The 19,763-nt window shown below is 44.6% G+C and overlaps 1 protein-coding gene across 1 annotated transcript; it reads left to right on the top strand.

Moving 5' to 3' along the window:
• Positions 1–12,736: 12,736 nt before the first annotated feature.
• BAMBI (BMP and activin membrane bound inhibitor) lies at positions 12,737–19,249 on the top strand. Its single transcript, XM_087420732.1, has 3 exons — positions 12,737–13,152; positions 16,397–16,684; positions 17,117–19,249. Exons 1-3 carry the CDS (start codon positions 13,077–13,079, stop codon positions 17,533–17,535), a joined length of 783 nt encoding a protein of 260 aa, XP_087276858.1. The 5' UTR covers positions 12,737–13,076; the 3' UTR covers positions 17,536–19,249.
• Positions 19,250–19,763: the final 514 nt, after the last annotated feature.

Below are 19,763 nucleotides of genomic sequence, written 5' to 3'. Positions count from 1 at the left end.
TACAGCTTGGAGGACAAGGTCTGGTGGAGAAGCTGGATCTAGTTAGACCCACTTACCTCTGACCCAGAGGGCAGAGCCCCAGAGGAAGTCATGGCTACCCTCTTTGCTCTTGGTCTGGAAGATGAAGTTATCTCCAGGTTCTTAGTGATTGGTGGGTTTCCCACCCATTGTCCTCAAACCGGAAGTCACGTACGGACCTCAGGAGCCCTGAGGTGTCCCTTCCGTGGAAGCTACTTCCCTGGTTGGCATGAGGATCTTGGTGGGTGTGAAGGCTGTGATTCTAGCTGCTTCTGTTCATGTACCAAAGAGCACTGAGGGTCAGGGTCAGGGGAGTCCCTTCCAGCATTTCCCACAGGAGAAGGTCAAGGTCTGAGCAGAAGGAGCCTGCAAATAAAATCAAGCATCAGCAACAACGATCACTGACAGCTCCCTAGGCAGGCTGGTTCCCGCAAGGAAAGCTGGAATTCGAGAGAGACCCAAATCCATTCCCAGACAGACTTACTTCAGCTCAGAGGAACTGAGAGAGGTATGGAGGTGCAATGAGCCAGTCAACTCATAAACAGCCCTGATTCGCAGCAGTAAAAGTTCTCTCTTCTCCTCTCCTTTTCTCCTCTCCATCAAATGACTTCATTGGTCAAGAGGTAATTTTACCTTATAGTATTGCCAACATGTTTCTATGGATCCTTAGCTCAGAAACACTAACAATTTCTTTCCATAGCTTTGATGTCGACCTGGATAAGAGTCAGATTTTCATGTCACACGGGGGTGCGTGTGTAGCCCCAGACTGCACTAATACAACGCTCCGTGCTCAGTTACGGGAGAGTGGCAGTCACCCATCCTTTGGTGTTATGTGGGTCAGGGAAGGAGGGGATCTTTGTTTAATTCATCTGTTTGGAGATTTTCTGTTTGTTTGCTTCCTAAAGTTGGAGTTGGCCAAAACAGTTTGTGGATTTGTAGAAACAACGCACACACTGAGAATTTGGAGATTAGGGGCAGTGCCATACGGTGGTTCTGTTCAGTTAACACATTTCCATTCAAAAATATTAAAAACCAAGGAATGAACAAGGGTGGCACAGAATATGGACTCCTCCCTGGGAGGAGCCCTGGCTTGCTGGTGGGTGACACAGGCTCTCAGGCAAGGGTATCTTATTTAGAACAATGGTCACTGTTGTCCTCCACAGTGTACCTGGACCTGCTACCACCACCTTCTCCTGGCCTTATGCACAGAGAGAAGCTTGTTCTTTATTGTCCGAAGCCCTAAGACGCTTCTGGGAACAGGAGTCACAGCTCTCCTACTGAGGTCACCGCATGACAGGGAGACACAGTCATTAAAATAGTGAGTCTAAATATTCCCGAGAATGACCTCTTCTTGTATTAACAGCAAACAGCAGCTGCGTGGTCCTCCCAGCTGGGCGCTCCTTCCATCTCACCACAAGAGGGCGAGAAAGACATGCCGTCGGCGGCTCCCTCCACCCGGAGGATGCGCACCCTGCACGTGGAGACAGCTCTGGGCTGCCAAGACGAATGCATTTTGTTCTCTGGAAAATAAAAGTGATGATAGGTGTGAAAGTTCCAGTGTTGGCTTAGGAAAAAACGGTTACCCTGTCGGCGTTTTTTCCATAATTATTTTCTGGAGAATGAACAAATTATTTTAAATAACTTTAATGATGCAGGTGTAAGAATTCAAACGTGTGATAAAAGAGGGTCAGGTGATGGTGAGCAGAGGCCCTATTCCGAGTGCTGCTACTTCTGCTTCAGGGCCGTGTGACGTGCAGGACATTCAGGAAGGACACTGGGGAGGACGGGGCTTGCAAGAGAAGGAAAGCTGCTAGGCTGGGTTACGATGGTTATGTTCCTGGTTCTGGAGGGTCCAGTTCCAGGTGCAGCACATGGGTAACTCATCGAGGAATTTAAAATAATGTGTTAGAAAAAGCTGGGCAAATAAACCACAAGTACACCATGAAGACATACGGGACCTGAGTGGGTTCCCTTCCTCTTCCTCCTCCTCTCTCCCTCCTCCTTCCTCTGCTTTTTTTTTTTTTTTTGGTCTGGAATTATGATGGGGAATAATTATGGGGAAGGTTGTTAGGGCCTGCCAAGCATAATTTGTCTTTATTCCCACAGGAAGTTGAATCTGTCCGGTTGTTGCAACTGAAGGAAGGTGGACATGAGGCATCGTTTGGATGCCTGTCAGGAAAGAGAAAGAAGTCTCTTTTGGAAACACACAAGACAGGTTTGGGAGACTCTGTATAGCTTCAAAATGGTTTTGAGATTTTTCTCCTTGGTCTTGTGTGGATCCCAAACTTGAATTAAGATCCAGGTTATCAGCTGACTTCACATGGGCCATCCACCCTTTGCAACCCTAGCTATAACTCCCCGCCAATGAACTAGTCCTGCTAGGACAGTAAGGGCCGGGTCCTAGGACTGTGACTGGCCCATACTGTGCTCTTTCTGTGAGTTAGGAAAAGGCACTCCCTATCAAGCAGTCATGGCCAGCTCCGGGTGCACAGCCTGTTCTGAGAGCCGGTGCTGGGCTTCAGGCCTCACTCACTCCCTCGCTGGACGTCCTTGGTCTTGAACAGCTCAGGACTGTCTGAGTTGACTCTTAGATCCTTACTCCTTAGATGCGTTCCAGTGTCCAGCATTTTCCCTCCTTCTAGAAAATGACACAGCATTGTTATCTATAGTATTAAAGGAAATAACTAGAAGCTGTAGCCGTAATTATAGCATCTCAGCATTGAAAGGGACTTTAAAGGTCACTTGCTCCAACAATTAGTTCACGCGTCCATCACAGGACTTCCTCTGGTGCTTGAGAACCACAGCCTCTCCAGACAGCATTAATGCTAGAGAGTTCTTTCTGATTTTAAGCCTGCTTGACAACTTTGAGCTGGCGCCCACTGGTCCTTGTTGTGACCTCTGCAATTATACAGGCAAGTCTCCTCTTCTATCATTGATAAAATGATATAATTTCCTTCACATTTATTGTTAAATGTGGTATTAAATGCCTTTACCAATATGATCACTCTGTTTCATCAGACATTTTAGGGTGCTGCACTCTGCACTGAGCCCACCATTTTAGAATGATCGGCTCAGTGCAGTCTCTAGTAGAACAGTCATCATTTTGTGCTAGGCATTTTTACCTGTATCGGCACCCAGCTTCCCTGCCAAATACATGTGTTATTATTCACATCTGTTTTTAAGGGACAGAGCTCCTCAAAGATAGATAGGGTCATATGGCTTCTTCTTAAAGCATTTCTTGAAAAGTAGTAATTCCACTTTGTTTGACTTGTTAGAGAAGGTAATGTCACTTTCTGATTTGGATCCTGATTTCATTTTTGAGGCTGTCTTTCATAGAATCTGGAAATGATCTTAGAGATCATTCTACTAGTCATATCTGATGGATGACAAAACAGGTCTAGAGAGGTTTAACCACGTTTGGCCCAAATCACACATTGGTCAGGGGCTGAGCCCCAAGAGAGTGCTGAGCCCCAGAGTGGGGAGGGGGGCCGGGAACCACCCTGCCACTTCTTCACTGCGCATTTGGTGCTGGGGGTGGGGGGTGCTGGCCGAGGAGCAGTACACCCTGCCGCCTGCCCAGCCTCACAAGTTTCACAGTTCTTTTCTGTATTTTCCAAGTTTTCTACAAAGATGTATTACTTTTGCAATCTGAAAAAAAAAATTATATATATATACATATATATGTAGATTTTAAAAACACACCTCGCTCATGGTCCCTAAATTCTCTTGGCCTTGTCTCCACACCTGTAGAGTGCCAGTCAGGAAAGTTGCTCTTCCATTACCCCTGACCTCTTAACATTAAATGATTCAGGGACCCCATTTTGGTCACAAGTTGAACAACAATAAAGCCCTTTTCTATCCTGTCCACCACGGTCACTCACTCCCCTCCACCCCCGTGGCTTATTTTTAAGACCCCACTTAAGTTCCCCGAGTTAAGAGAAAAGGGAAAGGCTTATGGTGGGGGTAAGACTGACAGCCACAGCCTGAACAGGGAGGAGGAGGCACAAGGATGGGGCTACCGCCTCCAGCCTGGGGGGGAATCTGTCCAGACCAGAAGGGCTTGCCCCCTTGTGTTACTTCGGGACGAGTCAGTGTCGCTCAACTAGTCACAAGCGAGGGAGGCGGCGGGCGAGGCAGAGGAGCCGGGTCGGGCCGCGCAGGTGAGTCACCTGAACTTGGGGCGGGGCGGGGCCGGGGAGAGCCGGGGCGGGGCCTCGGCGCGGGTGCGGGAGCGTCTGGGGCGGGGCTGCCTGATGTACCACAGAGCGGAGCTCCTTGGCGCCTCGGCACCATTACCTTCAATTATAATAATTGGTGCCTCTCCGGCGTTTGCTTTTCCCCCGGGGGCTCTCTCGCTGTTCTCACTCTTTCTCTGCCTCGCTCGCTCGCGGCCCCGTCCGTCCGCCTTTGTCCGCCTCCCGCCGGCTCACCCCTCTATCGATCCGGTCTTTTCGGCCGTCCTCCCCGCCCGAGGCCTCTGCAGCACGGAGACTGATATCCCATTGATTGGCCCGAAATGGCGCTGCTGCTGCCTTTTCTCTTTCCGAGGAAACTTAGAGACCTGCATTAGCAAGTATTTTATACTTAACCTAACATCTCCAGGTCCTTCTCTGCTTCCATTCCAATAAACCAGTAACCAATAAAAACGTGTGGAGCCTGGCGTTAACTTCCCGGAAACTTCCTGGATCTGGCAATATGGAAGATTCACCCTTGGCTGCCCACCCATCCCGGTCTCCCTCTCTCTTTACCTCTTGACTCTGGGTGGGCTTTTGCGGCGTGATGGAAACAAAACGACTATAGACCTGAAGAGGCTTTGGCTGTAGCTCGAGACACTACTTCTGACCAAAAAATAAAAACATGGGCTCTTTTCTTGCATGCTCTGCATCTCTCAGGGGCCCGAATTCACCTATTTCCAGAAAAACTGCTGGTCTTCACGGGATGACTTGAAGAATTAGGAAAAAAGGAATGTCACCACCCTACCCACCCCCACCCCCCCATTTACACAAAGCTTTGTTAAAATTAGGCAGTCATCTAGAAGAAGGATGGCAGGATTCTAAGCATTTTGAGGACAGGAGCCTCTTCAGTAATCTTATTGATCACTTTCATAAAAAAGAGTATGCCCTATGAGTACAGTCCACGGCAAGTGAACCATAATTAATCAGGATTTTATTGGGAAATGCTTCCTTCTGACAGTGAGTAAGGAACATCAGACATCTTTAAAAAATGCATTGAATTGGAGGTGGGTAATCCAAAGGAGTCCTGTTACAGGGTGGAAGATACTTGTGTTTCTCAGAAGACTAGAGGCATGAATTATGGCTCCTTGTGAGCAGCTAAATTTCTTGCGTAATGTAAAGTTAGCCGACCAATTTGTCTCGCTGATTCTTGGACTATCACCAGTCACGGGAGCTAACCTATGTTGGCAAGGTTCGTGCTGTGTTTAGAGAGATATCATCACCCTGGCGAGGCTGAATTGGCAGTGGCATCATTTCAAGTCATTTCATTGCTTCAAATCTTCAGCTCCGAGGAGAAGAAAATCCTGAAACCAGCTGGGAAGTCCTGAAGCTACCATAAATGTATTCAGATGATTCGAAAATAGATTTGAATAAACTCTTTGTTTCTAAGGAAAATCATTTAACATTTCTGTAGGGTGTCACAGTTAACAAAACTTGCTGAGATGATCTCATGTTACTCTAGTAGCATCTCTGAGACAGCTGGGCCACCTACTATTCTAGTCCTCATTTTATGTGAGAGGAAACTGAGGCACAGAGGGGACAATTGATTTGTCCATGATAACACACTGAATAGTGGAACATGGATGCAATTCAGGTCTTCAGTCTCCTAGTTTAGTGTTGTTTCCTCATCGACAAAGTTATATTGTTTCCATTCAAAATTCACTCATTGACATTAATTCATTAAAAAATAAAATTTATTCAGGATTGCACTGTGAAAGGCTTCAAAGGGAATACAAAGATGATAGAGATGTTTTCTGGTCTTTAATAGTTTATAATCTCCTTGAGTAGCCAGATAGAAGGGAAAGTTTAGTAACCATGTAAAGGATGTTGCTTCTTTTTATACTCCTGTGGTTTTATGAGGAACAGCTAAGTGGTATGGGGTGGGCCAGAGAGGGTGGAACTCCAAGAAAGCGAGTGACTGCTTTGACTTTTTGGTTGTAAAGTTGGTGAATTTTGCTCATGTGTTACATACAGACCAGTAAGCCATCTCATTTGCTCATAGACATGCCTTCACTTGGCCTCCTGTATCTAAACTACATGTGTGGAAAAAGCCAGATGGTCATTCACCCCAAATACCCATCTTTCTCAGGAAATGGATAAAAAACCTCTTTTACTTGCCATAGTCAGCTAAAAAGACAAGATATTCAAGATTGTTGTATATTAAAAATAATCCAAGAGCTCATAGTGGTCCTGGACTATGGAAAGTTTCTGTCTTTAGTCTATATAAGATGGGCTGTCTTCATTTGGTTAGATTGTTTTTTTCATTTTATTTATTTTTTTTGGTGAGGAGATCAGCCCTGTGCTAACATCTGCCAATCCTTTTCTTTTTTTCCTGAGGAAGACTGGCCCTGGGCTAACATCCGTGCCCATCTTCCTCCACTTTATATGGGATGCCACCACAGGACAGCTTGCCAAGCAGTGCGTCGGTGCGCGCCCAGGATCCGAACCCGCGATCCCCGGGCTGCCGCAGCAGAGCGCGTGCACCCAACCGCTTGCGCCACTGGGCCGGTCCCTAGATTGTTTGTTTTTGATGACAGCAAATACTCAAATGATAAACTTACTCTAAATTAATAATTTAAAGGAATGAGCTTACTTCCACTCACTAATACTTTCTTATAGGTGAGTTAAATGATGACTTTGTATGTGTGTATCTTATATGTATATGTGATATGTAAATCACATATATGTCATATATATATGCTGCTGGCCTGCCCATACCTCCTGGTCTTCCTGGCCCACAACCTTGATGAGGATCAGCAGCCATGTTTTATAGCAGCCAGGACCCTACCCTACCGTAGCTGAATGGGCCATAAACGGACCATTTTGAGATGGTCTTTCCATAAGCTGTACAGTAACCTGTGTAACTTGCATATCAGATTCCCCTTAGGAATTGGGAATTGAGAAACCGAAGGGCTGAGGTAGTTTGCAATAGGGGCATCTCTTGAGCTTTGCCTCTGTGCACAGGGAGCTTATGACTGGATAAAAGTAAGCAGAAGTTATGAGACAGAAAAAAATAGGAATAAGGAAGGATGCCAGCTCACTGGTAGAGAGGTGAGAAGCAAAGACCACCCTGACACAGAGAGACTCAAGTCTGGTTTCCGGTTCCACGGAGGCTGGCTTCCCGGGAAGATAAGTCATGCTTATAAATTACCAATTAGCTGTATCCTTACAATAAGCCTATTGTGTCTGCACAAGAAACCCCTCCTAAATTAACTCATCTGAAGTGGGTCTCTCTTCCTTTTAATTAAACAAGTCTGACTGAACAATGTACTGTAAATGTGCATGTCTTAAATGATGTCTTTGAAACAATAGGCTAAAAATATAGGTAAGTGACACTAAGGTATGAATGGGACAGTGGAGGGTTTTTGTGTTTGAACAAATTCACAGCAGAATAGGAGCTTGTTTGTTAGGTAACCAAGTGGAACAAAGGAAGATTACTGAATATGGGGGAAAATGCATTGTAAGTTCTTCCCTTAATATCAAGAATAAGAACAGGAATTCTGCTCACTGATGATGTCCCTCAGTGCCACCCTGAAGCTCTCTCCATAACTTCTGCCTATAGAATAAATGTTGTTGACGTGCATTAAATATTAGAAGATATGCTCTTTTGGCTGGCATTTCATTTCATGGGTTGAACCCATACATCAAATTTAATGTGTATCTTGATACTCTGTAAATGGTAAAATAAGTATTGTATAGCTAATTATTTCCTCAGAAATTATTATGAAATAAAAACAATGGCAGTGACAAAAACATGATGGCAAACATAAGTAATGTCAAAATTCTACTCAAAAGACCTCATTCTGTTCTGTTAATGAGATTTCAGTTTGGAAGATCAGTAGTAGAAGAGAATGGCTTCAGGAGGAGAAGTCATTATGGGGCCACCAAAGGAGGAGGAGCGGAGAGAGGCCAAGCAGTGGAAAACACAGGTGGATCTGGGCGGAGGGAAAGGATGCAAGGTTTCAGCCACTTTCAAGCAAAAGTTTCAAGGTTTGGTTATCTAATAAAAATATTAAAGTTTCTGAATTTCAATGGTTTGTACACGAACATTTAAAAAAAATCCTGAAAAACACAAGTGAAGTATTGTCAGCTAAGGAAATAAAAGTCAAAGATAGTATTCATTGCATTACTGAACAACATTCAAGGATGTTCTTTTAGGTAGGAATTTGTTTAAGGTAATTTCTCTGCTTTAAAGGATTAATTTACCATTTTAGTTAAAAGAACAAAAAGAATCAAACTGGTTATTTAACATCAGGTAGGCAAAACTAGCAGACTATTGAATAATTTCTAAAAGTTCTACTGGCTTAATTGGAGGTTACATTAACATAACTGAATAGAACAAAGATTATGGCTTGCGGTCAAAGATCATACAGAAATATTTGATACAATTCAATTACAAATAATATCCACTGTTAAGTTCATAAAGTAATGTTCTTTAACCAGGGACGTTTCTTACTGTATTCTAAATTTAGTTGTTTTAAAAATTCTTAAGAAAACCTTAACCCAACTGATAGTCTATGGTTTATTTGTAAAACCCAATAGGGTTTTTGCTAGTCTGTGGAAGGATGGGCATTTTGGAATGTGAGCTTCCGTCTTCTCCTTTCTTTCTAGGTCCTATTATACTATCTCTTGGATTCTGCAGTCAGTCTTTTATGTCCTTTTCCATTTTGGAGGAAAAAAAGAAAAAAAAAACTTCACTAGACAGCTATTCCTTTGGGCTGGGCTAATCTCTCACCTTTGACCTTATTCCAATGAAAGTAAATTTTAGATCTGAACTCCTAACTTCTACTGAGAACAAAAATGCTGCTACTGGGAATTCAAAGTGTTACCTAACCTCTGTGGATTGTTAGTTGGTAGAAGATTTGTATAACAGGCAGAAATGTTAGATTCTATCACTAGACTGCAAGAGTTATTTGTATGCTAGCCAGGAACTTGAACACAACTGCTTTTCTCTGAACAAAATGTACCAAGAGTTATTTTTCATCTGTATTGTGAAAAGAGAGGCATTGCTGAACATGAGGATCACATATAACTTTGGGGAACAATGGCTTTATTTGGGTGAGCAGAGATTGGTGGAGCACTTACAGCTTTGTTAATAAAATGGGTTGGGACACACAAACCCTTGGCTTTTTTTGTTTTTGCTATTTATATAATAAATAAAATTTTAAAAGTTATTCTCTGGTGTAGGACAACCATAAAAATGTATCATAGTGGCATGTTGTGATTATATAGTATCTATGCCCATGGATAAATGATATCTAGAACATTGTTGGAAAGGACTAAAATAAAACTATTATAATGTTTAATTATTTCAGTTTGTTAGGTGAAGAAGCACCTTTCTGTTCTTGGGTATAGGTAGCTAGTTCTCAGCTTGTATTTTCAGAATTTTCTTCATAAGAGTAAAAAGAATTTTGGTCATTGATTTCATTTCTTGATTTAAAGTTCCAAAAGACACTAGATTTTACTTTTTTCCCCTCTACTTATCAACCTACATGTAGGAAAGTAATAACTGAATTATGTACAAAATGCAAGTAAAACTCTGTAGAGAAGCAATTTTGCTTAACAGCCTGAAATTGAATTAAAATTGTTGCCTACTCTTCCAACTATTGATTTGGCCTTATAATTGATAAATTATCCCTAAACCAATTTTGATTTTCCACATTGATTCAAACACACTCATTCACTTAGTTGAAAAGTCCACGTCTGCTCCAAAACCATTAGATAAAGTGCAGACTTGTTTCTCTTAAAACTAATTTCTAGCCATTTAAAAAGTCTGCCCATTAAACTAATAATAAAAACAAAAGAGTTGAAATCATTCTCTGAAGAATGTATCACAAGTTCTTATTCTGAATTGTGTTTTGAGCAAAAAAGTAAACATCTTGGAATGATAAAAGCCAATATTAATTCAATAAAATACACATATCATAGTTCTGACCTTCAGGTGGAAAGTAAAAGAAACTTAAGTAAAAAGAGGAATTAAGGTTCCTGTGTTAACCTCAGTATGGAACCTAAGGAAAGGAAGTGAAACCAAGTGACTGGAAATCCATTTGGACTTACATCTTTGCCACTGCACATCTTTGTCATTTTTCTCTTTCTTTGCAGACAGGTGGACTCTGAATTTGCACGACCTCTAGAGATTGACCAGCATCTCTGTCCAAAGATCCAGAAGAGAGAACCCAATTTGCCCAACTGGGGTCATGTGACTAGCTATGGCCATAGGGGCAGAGTCCCCTAGTCTGGCTGCCAATGCCCACTCCAGTGAAAGGGGACATTCTCTGAACTGGGCTGGGAAAATACTCAGAAAGTGTTTACTACAATACAATTTTCATCAACACATCCCCTAGACCCTTTTCCATGAAACAAGTATTTATCTGCATCACAGGGAAATATAGATATTTTCTGGCGCATCTGTGCCCACTCCTTGCTTCACATTTTATGCTCCAGCAACAAAGAATTGCTTGTAGCCCCATCTACCCATCCCTTCCTTACCACTCATATCCCCCAAAGCAATCAGTGAATTCCATGCCTAAGTTCCTGTGGCCTTCTGTGCTTGTAGTGGTCCTCTTCCAATTCTCTTTATTCATTAGGAGTCATGCCGGACATCACTGCTTCCCTTCCGGAGTTCCTTACCTTCCTGGGCTACTATCTCTTCTTTCTTTATGCCTTGTAATGTTGTGTACATAAATTTCTGTCATCATCCAGCTCCATTGTTTATGATTTACTATTTAGGTTCTGACATCTTTATAAACCCAGACACTGTGAGCCTGGCCTACAGTGGGCGCTCCAAAATAGTTGAATGAATATACTCCAAGTTTCCTTTTAGCTAATAATTGACTCTCTAGAGTTAAAAGAGAGGGTGTCATTACATGAAAAGTATTGTCTGCCTCAACCCGTTAGCATTGTTGACTTGTCAAAGAATTAGACGTCAGGAAGTTCTAATCAAACTCCTCCTCAGGACTGTCAGCCCACCACTTGAGAAATGCAGGCTGTTTACCTGGTGCCCTAACCAGTTTAATTTCCTCTTAAAACTTCTGCCAGGCTTGCCCTCCCCTCCTTTCAGATGCAGTTTTGATCTGGTGAAGTAATGGTCAGAGCATCAGTTTATGAAATTATTTTATTTTTTCTGCATATAAACATTATTTTTCAAAGGCAATTTCATTAACTACATCCTGCAGCTCTGTGGACATTCAACAACTTGAATTTACAAGATTCTTCTTGATTTTCAGTCTCTAGACATATATGTTTTTTTCTTAGTCTTGAAACTCACTCTGCACTTTAGTCCTAAAGGGTTGACTTTACATCTCCCATCGTAGCGTTAAAAGCACTTTTCTTTTCTTTTTTTCCCCCTCTCTCTTGACATTTTATCGGGTAGGCAAATGTTGGCTGATCTTAAAAGGAAATTTTGCAAATGGTTGACTTTTGTTAGTCTCAGGTTTTGGGGGGAGGGGATAAAAGAGCATTCCCTCAGATAAGAGTTTTAAGCTGAATTTCCCCTCCGAAAAAATGAAAAACAACAGCAAAACCTCCAGGACCGCCTTTGGGTGCGTTGGGGCCGGCAGGCCCCTCCAGTCCTAATAAATGAATTAGCATCTCAGGGAGATCACTGCGGGGCTGATATTGATCAGGGTCCGCCGGTGTGTTTGCCTGCGATTGTTTGGGGGGTGGTTAATTGAGTGTCAGTCTCGGCCTGTGTCGTCTCGCTGGCGCCGGGTGCTTTTGGATTTGCTAATTTTCGTTAAGTGTCTCTAGCCGGCTACTCGTCCCCAGTCTACCCAGGAGAACTTACCGGCTCCTACTGATCAACAGTCTGTCTGTCTGGGCTTTATTGATCACAGGGCGGGCGGCGCGAGGCAGATGCGCCGAGAGGGAGCTGGGGGGGGGGGCGCGGGGAGGGGAAGGCTGAAAACAGACCCCAGCGCCCGGCTGCCCCCCTTCCTGGCTCCGGACTGGATGCCCCCCTCGGCCACACGCGAGCCAGGGGGGCTCGGCAGGGGCGCCTCGGCCGTCGTTGCACGCGGGGGACCGCCAGCCGTCCCTGGGCTCCCACAGCGCGCAGCGTGGCGGGCGAGGGCGGCCACGCGGGTCTCCCGCGTGCTTCGGGAGGAACAAAAAAGCCACGGACGCCGGCTCGAGGCCGAGTTGTGAGGGACATGGAGGCGGGTGCCAGGGACAGACCCAGAGGCCGGGCTCGACCCGCTCCTCCCGAAGGTCACGGACGCGCAGGCCTCCGCGAGGGGGAGCGCGGGAGACAGCAGCCGCCGGCCCGCGGGCCCCGACGCCGGCGCCGCTAGGAGCCGCCGGGCAGGTCCCTCCTCGCCCGCGTCGGGGCCCGCCCCCTGGCTGCGGGGATGACCGACTGGAGCCTGGCAGCCAATCGGACGGCGCGGGCGCTGCCGGGGCGGGGCCGGGGGCGGGGCGGGGCCGGGCCGGCTGGGGGCGCCGGGCACTATTTACGGCGCGGAGCCGGGCCGGCAGAGGCGGGCGCAGGCGGGAGCTCGCGGCTGGCTGTTCCGCGCACGCCCGGGGAGCCTCTGCCTTCGCCGAGTGGCCAGCCGAGGGCGAGCGAAGCCGCGAGCCCGCTGGGGACTGTGAGCGGAGCGCAGGAGCCGGTGGCGACAGAGCCGGACCGGGAAAGTGCTCTGGGCTCTTGGGCGCGCCCTGCAGCCGCGCTCCATGCTCCGGCCGCGGCCCAGCCCCTCGCCCCGTCGCTGACGGCGCCCGCCGCCCCGGGCAGCACCCATGCTCCGCGCGCTCCGGGAGTCGTAGGCTGCAGCTGCGCCGCGGCTCCGGGAGCCGGCGGGGGCGCCGCGGCCGTGGGGGGCGTCAATGGATCGCCATTCCAGCTACATCTTCATCTGGCTGCAGCTCGAGCTCTGCGCCATGGCCGTGCTGCTCACCAAAGGTGGGTGCCCGCCGGCCGGGCGCGGGCTCCCCGGGAGGGGCGCGGGGGTCCCGGGGCGGCCGCCGGCGCGGGCCTTTGAAGCCGGCTGCCAAGGCTTTGTTAGCGGCGGGCGAGCTTTCCTCCCGCGCTGGAGCCGCAGGTCGCGACAAGTTGCCTGTTCTTAGAAGTCGCGGCGGTGGCTTCGCGGCCGTCCGTCCCCTCGGTTGTCCCGCGCCCGGCGCGTGGAGGTGGGGTCAGACCTCAGGGCAAGTGGCTGTCAAAATGCTTTTGTAAATCTGTCTGTAGTGAACTTCTGAACGTTTGCCGCCCGGGAACGGGGCCTTAGGATGCGCTGGGACCCGTGCGAGGGCGGGGCGGCCAGGAGAACCGCAGACCCCTGCCCCCAGCTGCACTGCCCGAGAGTGTGTGTGTCCGTATGTCTCTGAGTGAGTCTGTCCGTGAGTATGTCTCTGTATTGGAGCATGTTTCTGTATTTGAGTGTGTCTCTCTGTTTGAATGTGTCCCTGAGTCTGTCTTTGTGTGTCTCTGAGGGTCTTTGTGAGCCAGCGAGTATGTGTGCCTCCCTGCGAGTGTAGGTGTCCAAGGTGTGTCTCTGCAGGAGTGTGTGTGTTGTGTTGCTTCTCAGTGGCTGGAAGGAGTAGGCTCTGTCAGCGGTCCCGTTTCGCACTAACCTCATCTTTTACAAACACTCCTCAAAAAAAAAAAAAACAGCAGCGGTCAGTTTCCTTTCTTCCCTGCGTGCTTCACCTTTTAGATCGAAATAACTCGAGCTCCCTCTAGGTTTCGAGGGTCCCCCAGCTCCCCCGCCATGAATTCTACCTACTGTTCTGTGAACAGATAATTTGAAAAAAAAAAAAAAAAATAGGAAGCGTTATTTAGCTTTTGCACTCCCCACTTTTCTCTAATTGCCATGTAGCAGGCATGAGGTTAAAGGATAAGCTAGCCCAGCAAGGATGATGTGCTACAGTATTTATTTATTTAGGAAGGAAGGGTGTAATTAACCCTAAATAACAGCCCTTGCAGCCTGCAGAGGGGAGCCTCCTGGCCCTATCAAAGGCCGGCAGAACAGGGAGGGACTGAGGCTGACATGAAGTCACAGATACCGAAACTATGCGCCTGATAATGATATAATTAGGGGATCAGAGATTTCTGACTGCTGTGGACTTCAAAAGCTTTGAAAGAAGCCTGCAGTCTCTCCTGTAGCCATCTTGACTAAAGCAGACATTTTTGTTTAATCGCTGCATACAGTAACAAGAAAAGGGGGGAGACAGAAGAGCATTGTTCACTGTTTCAAAATACCAGTCCCCTCTCTGGCCTTTTGCGTGCCACAGGAAGAAACTTTATGAAAGGACAGAAATATAGTTTTAATACAGTAACACAAAAGTCCATTCAACTGACTCAAATGTGGCTCCAATTAAAAAAAAAGTTGTTAGAACTTTCCTAGTTACCTGTCAAAATTTTATTGGACTGTTTTAGGTCATTGAAAATACAGTATTTTAAATAGGCTCTCATAAACATTTAAGCAGCACTTTATTTATATTTCGTTTTCTTTTTCTGCACTAGGTCTGAGGTGAATAGGATCTGTTTTATTTTATTTTAATTTAATCTGTTTTATTTCTATTTTAAATCTGTATATGGAATTTGTCAGACTAGCGATAGGTAGTCATCATCACGTCCGCATAAGACCGGTGAGCTTTATGCGAAAAGCAAACTTGGAAATAGGAGAAAGGAGCCTCTGCAAAGTAAGATTCTAACTTGAAGGTCTTACTGGAGAGGGGACTAGGGCCCAGACCCAGGACAGCGAGTGCCGATTTAGGATGGGAGCAAGACCTCCAGCTTTGGATGGTTAAACTCGGATTGCCAAAGATCCATATTCAGTTGGCTGGTTTTTTTAGAACTGAAGCACTAGCAGCCTGTGGTGAAACTGAGCATACGGTATGGTGGCCTGGAATTTGGACAGATAATTAAATGAGACACTTTACTCAGGCATTCACAGAGGGGGAGGAGGGAAGGTGAGGGTGGGAAGAGGTTCGTAGAGGAGCATGCCTGGGTGTGTTTAGTTTCAGAGCGGAGGTTCGGAGGTTCGGTAACTAGACAGAACTTCAGACTGGGAAGCTGGGAAGAGGTGTGTGCATCAGTTACAGTTACAGTAGCTTTAGCCGTGACATATGACAGTGACCGGAGTCCACCGGGTCCGTATCAAATGAGTGATAACTCTGAGGCCCAGATTATTTCATCTGGAAATTGATGTTAAAAGCCTCGCGTCTTGCATTGGGGCAAAATGTGAACAGTGACTTGCAACTCACAAAATAAGTTTTATAAGGGAAACTTTTAATCACTTCCTGTAGAAAAATTTGAGGTTTCCTTCAGGATTTTTCATTCAACCAGCAGAGGATTTTCAGTTTCAGTGTTTCCCCTTTTAGATCCCATGTTGAATTACATGTAAAACTGGGGAGTCGGGGGGGGGGGCGGGGGGGGGGAGAAGTTAGCCTTCCAGTTTACACCCTCCCCCCTGCCCCCACTTTTATGACTTTCCATTTGGGCTGAACGAAATTGACTTTGGCAAGCAAACCACTAATTGTAAACTGCCTAGTTCCTGTTTTACAATATACTGACTAAAAGCTCCTCTGCATGAAAAGATCTTTATAGGCGAAGTTTGCCTTTTCTAGAGAGGTTGCAAATAGCTGCCCAGTTTCATAGTTTTAAAACCTCCTGACTGGAGCAATTTCTAGATTGTTGTGTTTCTAGTTAATAACTTTATAAGGTGTTAGCTAAGGCTCTTAAATCTTGGCACAGCTCTTCAAGGTAGTAAACAATTCTGTAGTTCCGGTCAAATATTTATACTGACAAAATCAAAAAGCCTAACATTTTATGTTGTATGGTGGTGTAGGATTAAAACGAATAAATAATTTACCTTACGGTAGGAGAAATTATTGTGACTATTATTTTCCTTCAGAAACAAAAATTATTATTTTTAATTACTCTCTAACTCATCAGAAATCTAAATTGAACTTTGATTCTCTGCTATGGGGATTAAAACATTTGTAAAATTACATTTCACTGGATTGAAATTTAAGCACTGGCTTGCACAAAGGGCTTTTCCAGTCTACAGGGGCTGCTATTGTAAGCACTCAGATGAACATTCTAAAAGTTAGTGCCTTGGAGTTTGGGGTTCAGGAATTGCTTAGGTAGATGCTGTATCTGGTCCCTGAAGCACTTTGATGCAATTTCTCCTTGTTTTCAGGTGAAATCCGGTGCTACTGTGACGCCGCCCACTGCGTGGCAACTGGCTATATGTGTAAATCAGAGCTGAGCGCCTGCTTCTCCAGACTTCTTGATCCTCAGAACACAAATTCGCCTCTCACCCATGGCTGCCTGGACTCTCTCGCAAGCACAGCAGACATCTGCCAAGCCAAACAGGCACACAACCACTCTGGCCCCACCATGCCCACGTTGGAATGCTGTCATGAAGACATGTGCAATTACAGAGGGCTGCATGATGTTCTCTCTCCTCCCAAGGGGGAGGCCTCAGGTAGGGAGAAGCCCTTCCTAACCAGAATGCTGGCCCCACGACTTTGTATGTCTGCTATTGATTTTGTTGTTAATGTAATTAGAGACACCAGAGGGAGAAGCATGGCTGGATGCAAAGATGCATCTCTGTTGAGTAGCTTTTATGTCTGCCTGAGCATTAGATGTCTGTCTATATAATAGATTTTGCCTGTTTTTTCAACATTTTGAAGACATTAAAAGACCATTACTACTCAGTAATGACAGTCTGTAAACAAATGTTTTTGTAGCTTCTTTGTACCATTTTGCAACATTTATTTTCAAAATATGGTTGATTTCATGGTAAATTTCTTTTTAATGGGGTCCCTTATTTAAAATGCGTAGATGATCCTGAATATCTACAAGAAGGGGGTTAGCATGGTTTGATAATTTTGTTATTTTGTTTGTGCTCCTTTAGGACAACGAAACAGGCATCAGCATGACGGTAGCAGAAACCTCATCACCAAAGTGCAGGAGTTGACTTCTTCCAAAGAATTGTGGTTCCGGGCGGCCGTGATCGCTGTTCCCATCGCCGGAGGCCTGATTTTAGTGTTGCTCATTATGTTAGCCCTGAGGATGCTTCGAAGTGAAAACAAGAGACTGCACGATCAGCGGCAACAGATGCTCTCCCGTTTGCACTACAGCTTTCACGGACACCATTCCAAGAAGGGGCAGGTGGCCAAGTTAGACTTGGAATGCATGGTGCCCGTGAGTGGCCACGAGAACTGCTGTCTGACCTGTGATAAAGTGAGACAGGCAGACCTCAGCAACGATAAGATCCTCTCGCTGGTTCACTGGGGCATGTACAGTGGGCACGGGAAGCTGGAATTCGTATGACGGAGTCTTATCTGAACTGGACTTCTTGGACGCTTGAAGGCCTCTGAGTTCTGCTGGACAGGAGCACTTTATCTGAAGAAAAACAAACTCGCATAATCATCTTTGAGAGACACAATGACCTCTGCAAACAGAATCTTGGATATTTCTTCTGAAGGATTATTTGCACAGACTTAAATACAGTCAAATGTATTATTTGCTTTAAAATTATAAAAAGCAAAGAGAAGACTATGTACACACTGTTACCAGGGTTATTTGCATCTGAGGGAGCTGGAATCGAGTACCTTAATAAACTAAAATGTGCTCCGTGTAAGCTCCTACAGCTTGATTTATTGTAAAGATTTAAAAATATATATATATATTTTGTCTGAAATTTAGTGGTGTCTTGTCATAAATTAAAAACTAAGTGGGAAGTGTAAGAAACTTCATGTAAATTATAGAAATGAAGATCTGTTGATGCTTACAGTAGGGTCTCGACTATAGGATTTGGCTTGATTATTGTTACTTTTTTTTAAAGAAGACCAAAATCTCGTTTATTCTTACATGTGTAGTTTTCTTACAGCGTGGAAAATTTCTAAATGTGGACTGCCCATCGTTCAATGTCTTACCCACTTTTTTTTGTCTTTTCTTTTGGTGAGGAAGATCGGCTCTGAGCTAACATCCATCCGTGCCCATCTTCCTCTATTTTTTGTATGTGGGCCGCCGAAGCAGAGCGTGCGAATTTAAATCACTATGCCGCTGGACCGGCCCCTTAGCCACATTTTTTTTGTTAGGATAATTCTAGTTTTTAACTTTCATCTAAGAGAAATCTTAAACTTATTTATACCAGGCCAGATATGATGGATCAATTTTTGAAATCACCTTAGCAAAGGTAATATTTATCAGCTTGATCTAGTTGCTCTGGAATACCTTTTTAAATGTGTCTACCTCCAACCAAAAAAGAAAAAAAACACCACTAAATGAAACCTTTTTTTTGTAGTTAAAGTTATTCTCTGTCTACTTTTACTGTTGATTAATTCATCGGTTTACTCTGTCTGAAACCAAATTAAATATTTGAGACTCCAAATTAGCCAAATTTTGTTGTACCATGGCTCCTAGTTTTCAAACTTTCCTTCAACATAGTGTTATACTCACATTTTTTTTTTACTTCTCAATTTTTAGAAAGGTTTTCAATAGTGAATGTCGTATATCAGTTGAGATTTAAATAACATGCAGTTTCCTCCCCCAAATGATCCTTTAAATGTAACCAAATAGAGCATTGACTTTAGCTACTAACTAATACACTGCGTTTCTACTCCTGTAGACTTTGTGTCTGGCAACACTGCCCAGCCTGAATTTAAAACCATGCCACGTTTGTGTACTTTTCCCCCAAAATGGGCCTTTGTTATCTTAATGTGAGAATAATTTGCCAGGTAGGGTTTTTTTCATGATTCTTTTGTATATTTGAAACTTTTGCTTAAAAATTAACCTATAGTCTACATATTTGAGTATGAGGTTTTCTTCTATGAGTGTTAAAGGATTTTTTTTGCATATTTTCTGGAATATTTTATGATAAGCATAATTTGGGTCCCTTAGGACAGATGCAGTAGCCAAGTTCATGGAAGAATCTGAGTTGACATGACTAGTCTAAAAATGAATACCTAGATTATTTAATAATTAATAGACCACAGCCCCAAACAAATTAGGCTATGGAATAAATATGCATTTTAATAAATGACATGCATTCGTATTGTGCTTTTTGAGGTTGACAGTTCTCGCATGACTTCCAGCTCATGAAAGGTGTTAAGTTTTATGTGTGTCAGTTTTTGAGGGAGCTGAAGAATTGTTGGACCTAACTATCCAAATCTGTCTAGGGAAGAGAATTGATCAAAATTTCCAGTTGGTGAAATTTCACCCACGCCTCCGCTTTCTAGCTCGACATCAAAGTACAGTAGTTTTGTAGCTTGAAGATTGAAAGACTTCTTGCTCCTTGTACCTTCTCATTTCATGTAGAGCGTCATGCAAGCTCAATGATGCTTGGAGGCCAGACTTTATATCAGCTCTCTGTAGTTAATTTTCTTGCTCTGCTGTTATTTCTGTTCATCCCATTTCTTCCAAGTGCTGGTTAACTAAGAAATCAACGCTTCATTAGGAAATAAAACAATGAAGCATTTCAAGTCATATGCTTTGAAACACTTTGAAATTAGTAAACCCCATCCTCCGGGAAAGGCCTGTGTCAGGGTAGTGATAAA

The sequence above is a fragment of the Ceratotherium simum genome, chromosome 32, assembly GCF_057802395.1.
Source record: "Ceratotherium simum simum isolate JZ-2026a chromosome 32, ASM5780239v1, whole genome shotgun sequence".
Lineage (NCBI taxonomy): Eukaryota > Metazoa > Chordata > Mammalia > Perissodactyla > Rhinocerotidae > Ceratotherium > Ceratotherium simum.
Note: the sequence above shows the minus strand (reverse complement) of the source record. Positions and strands in the feature narration are given on the sequence as shown.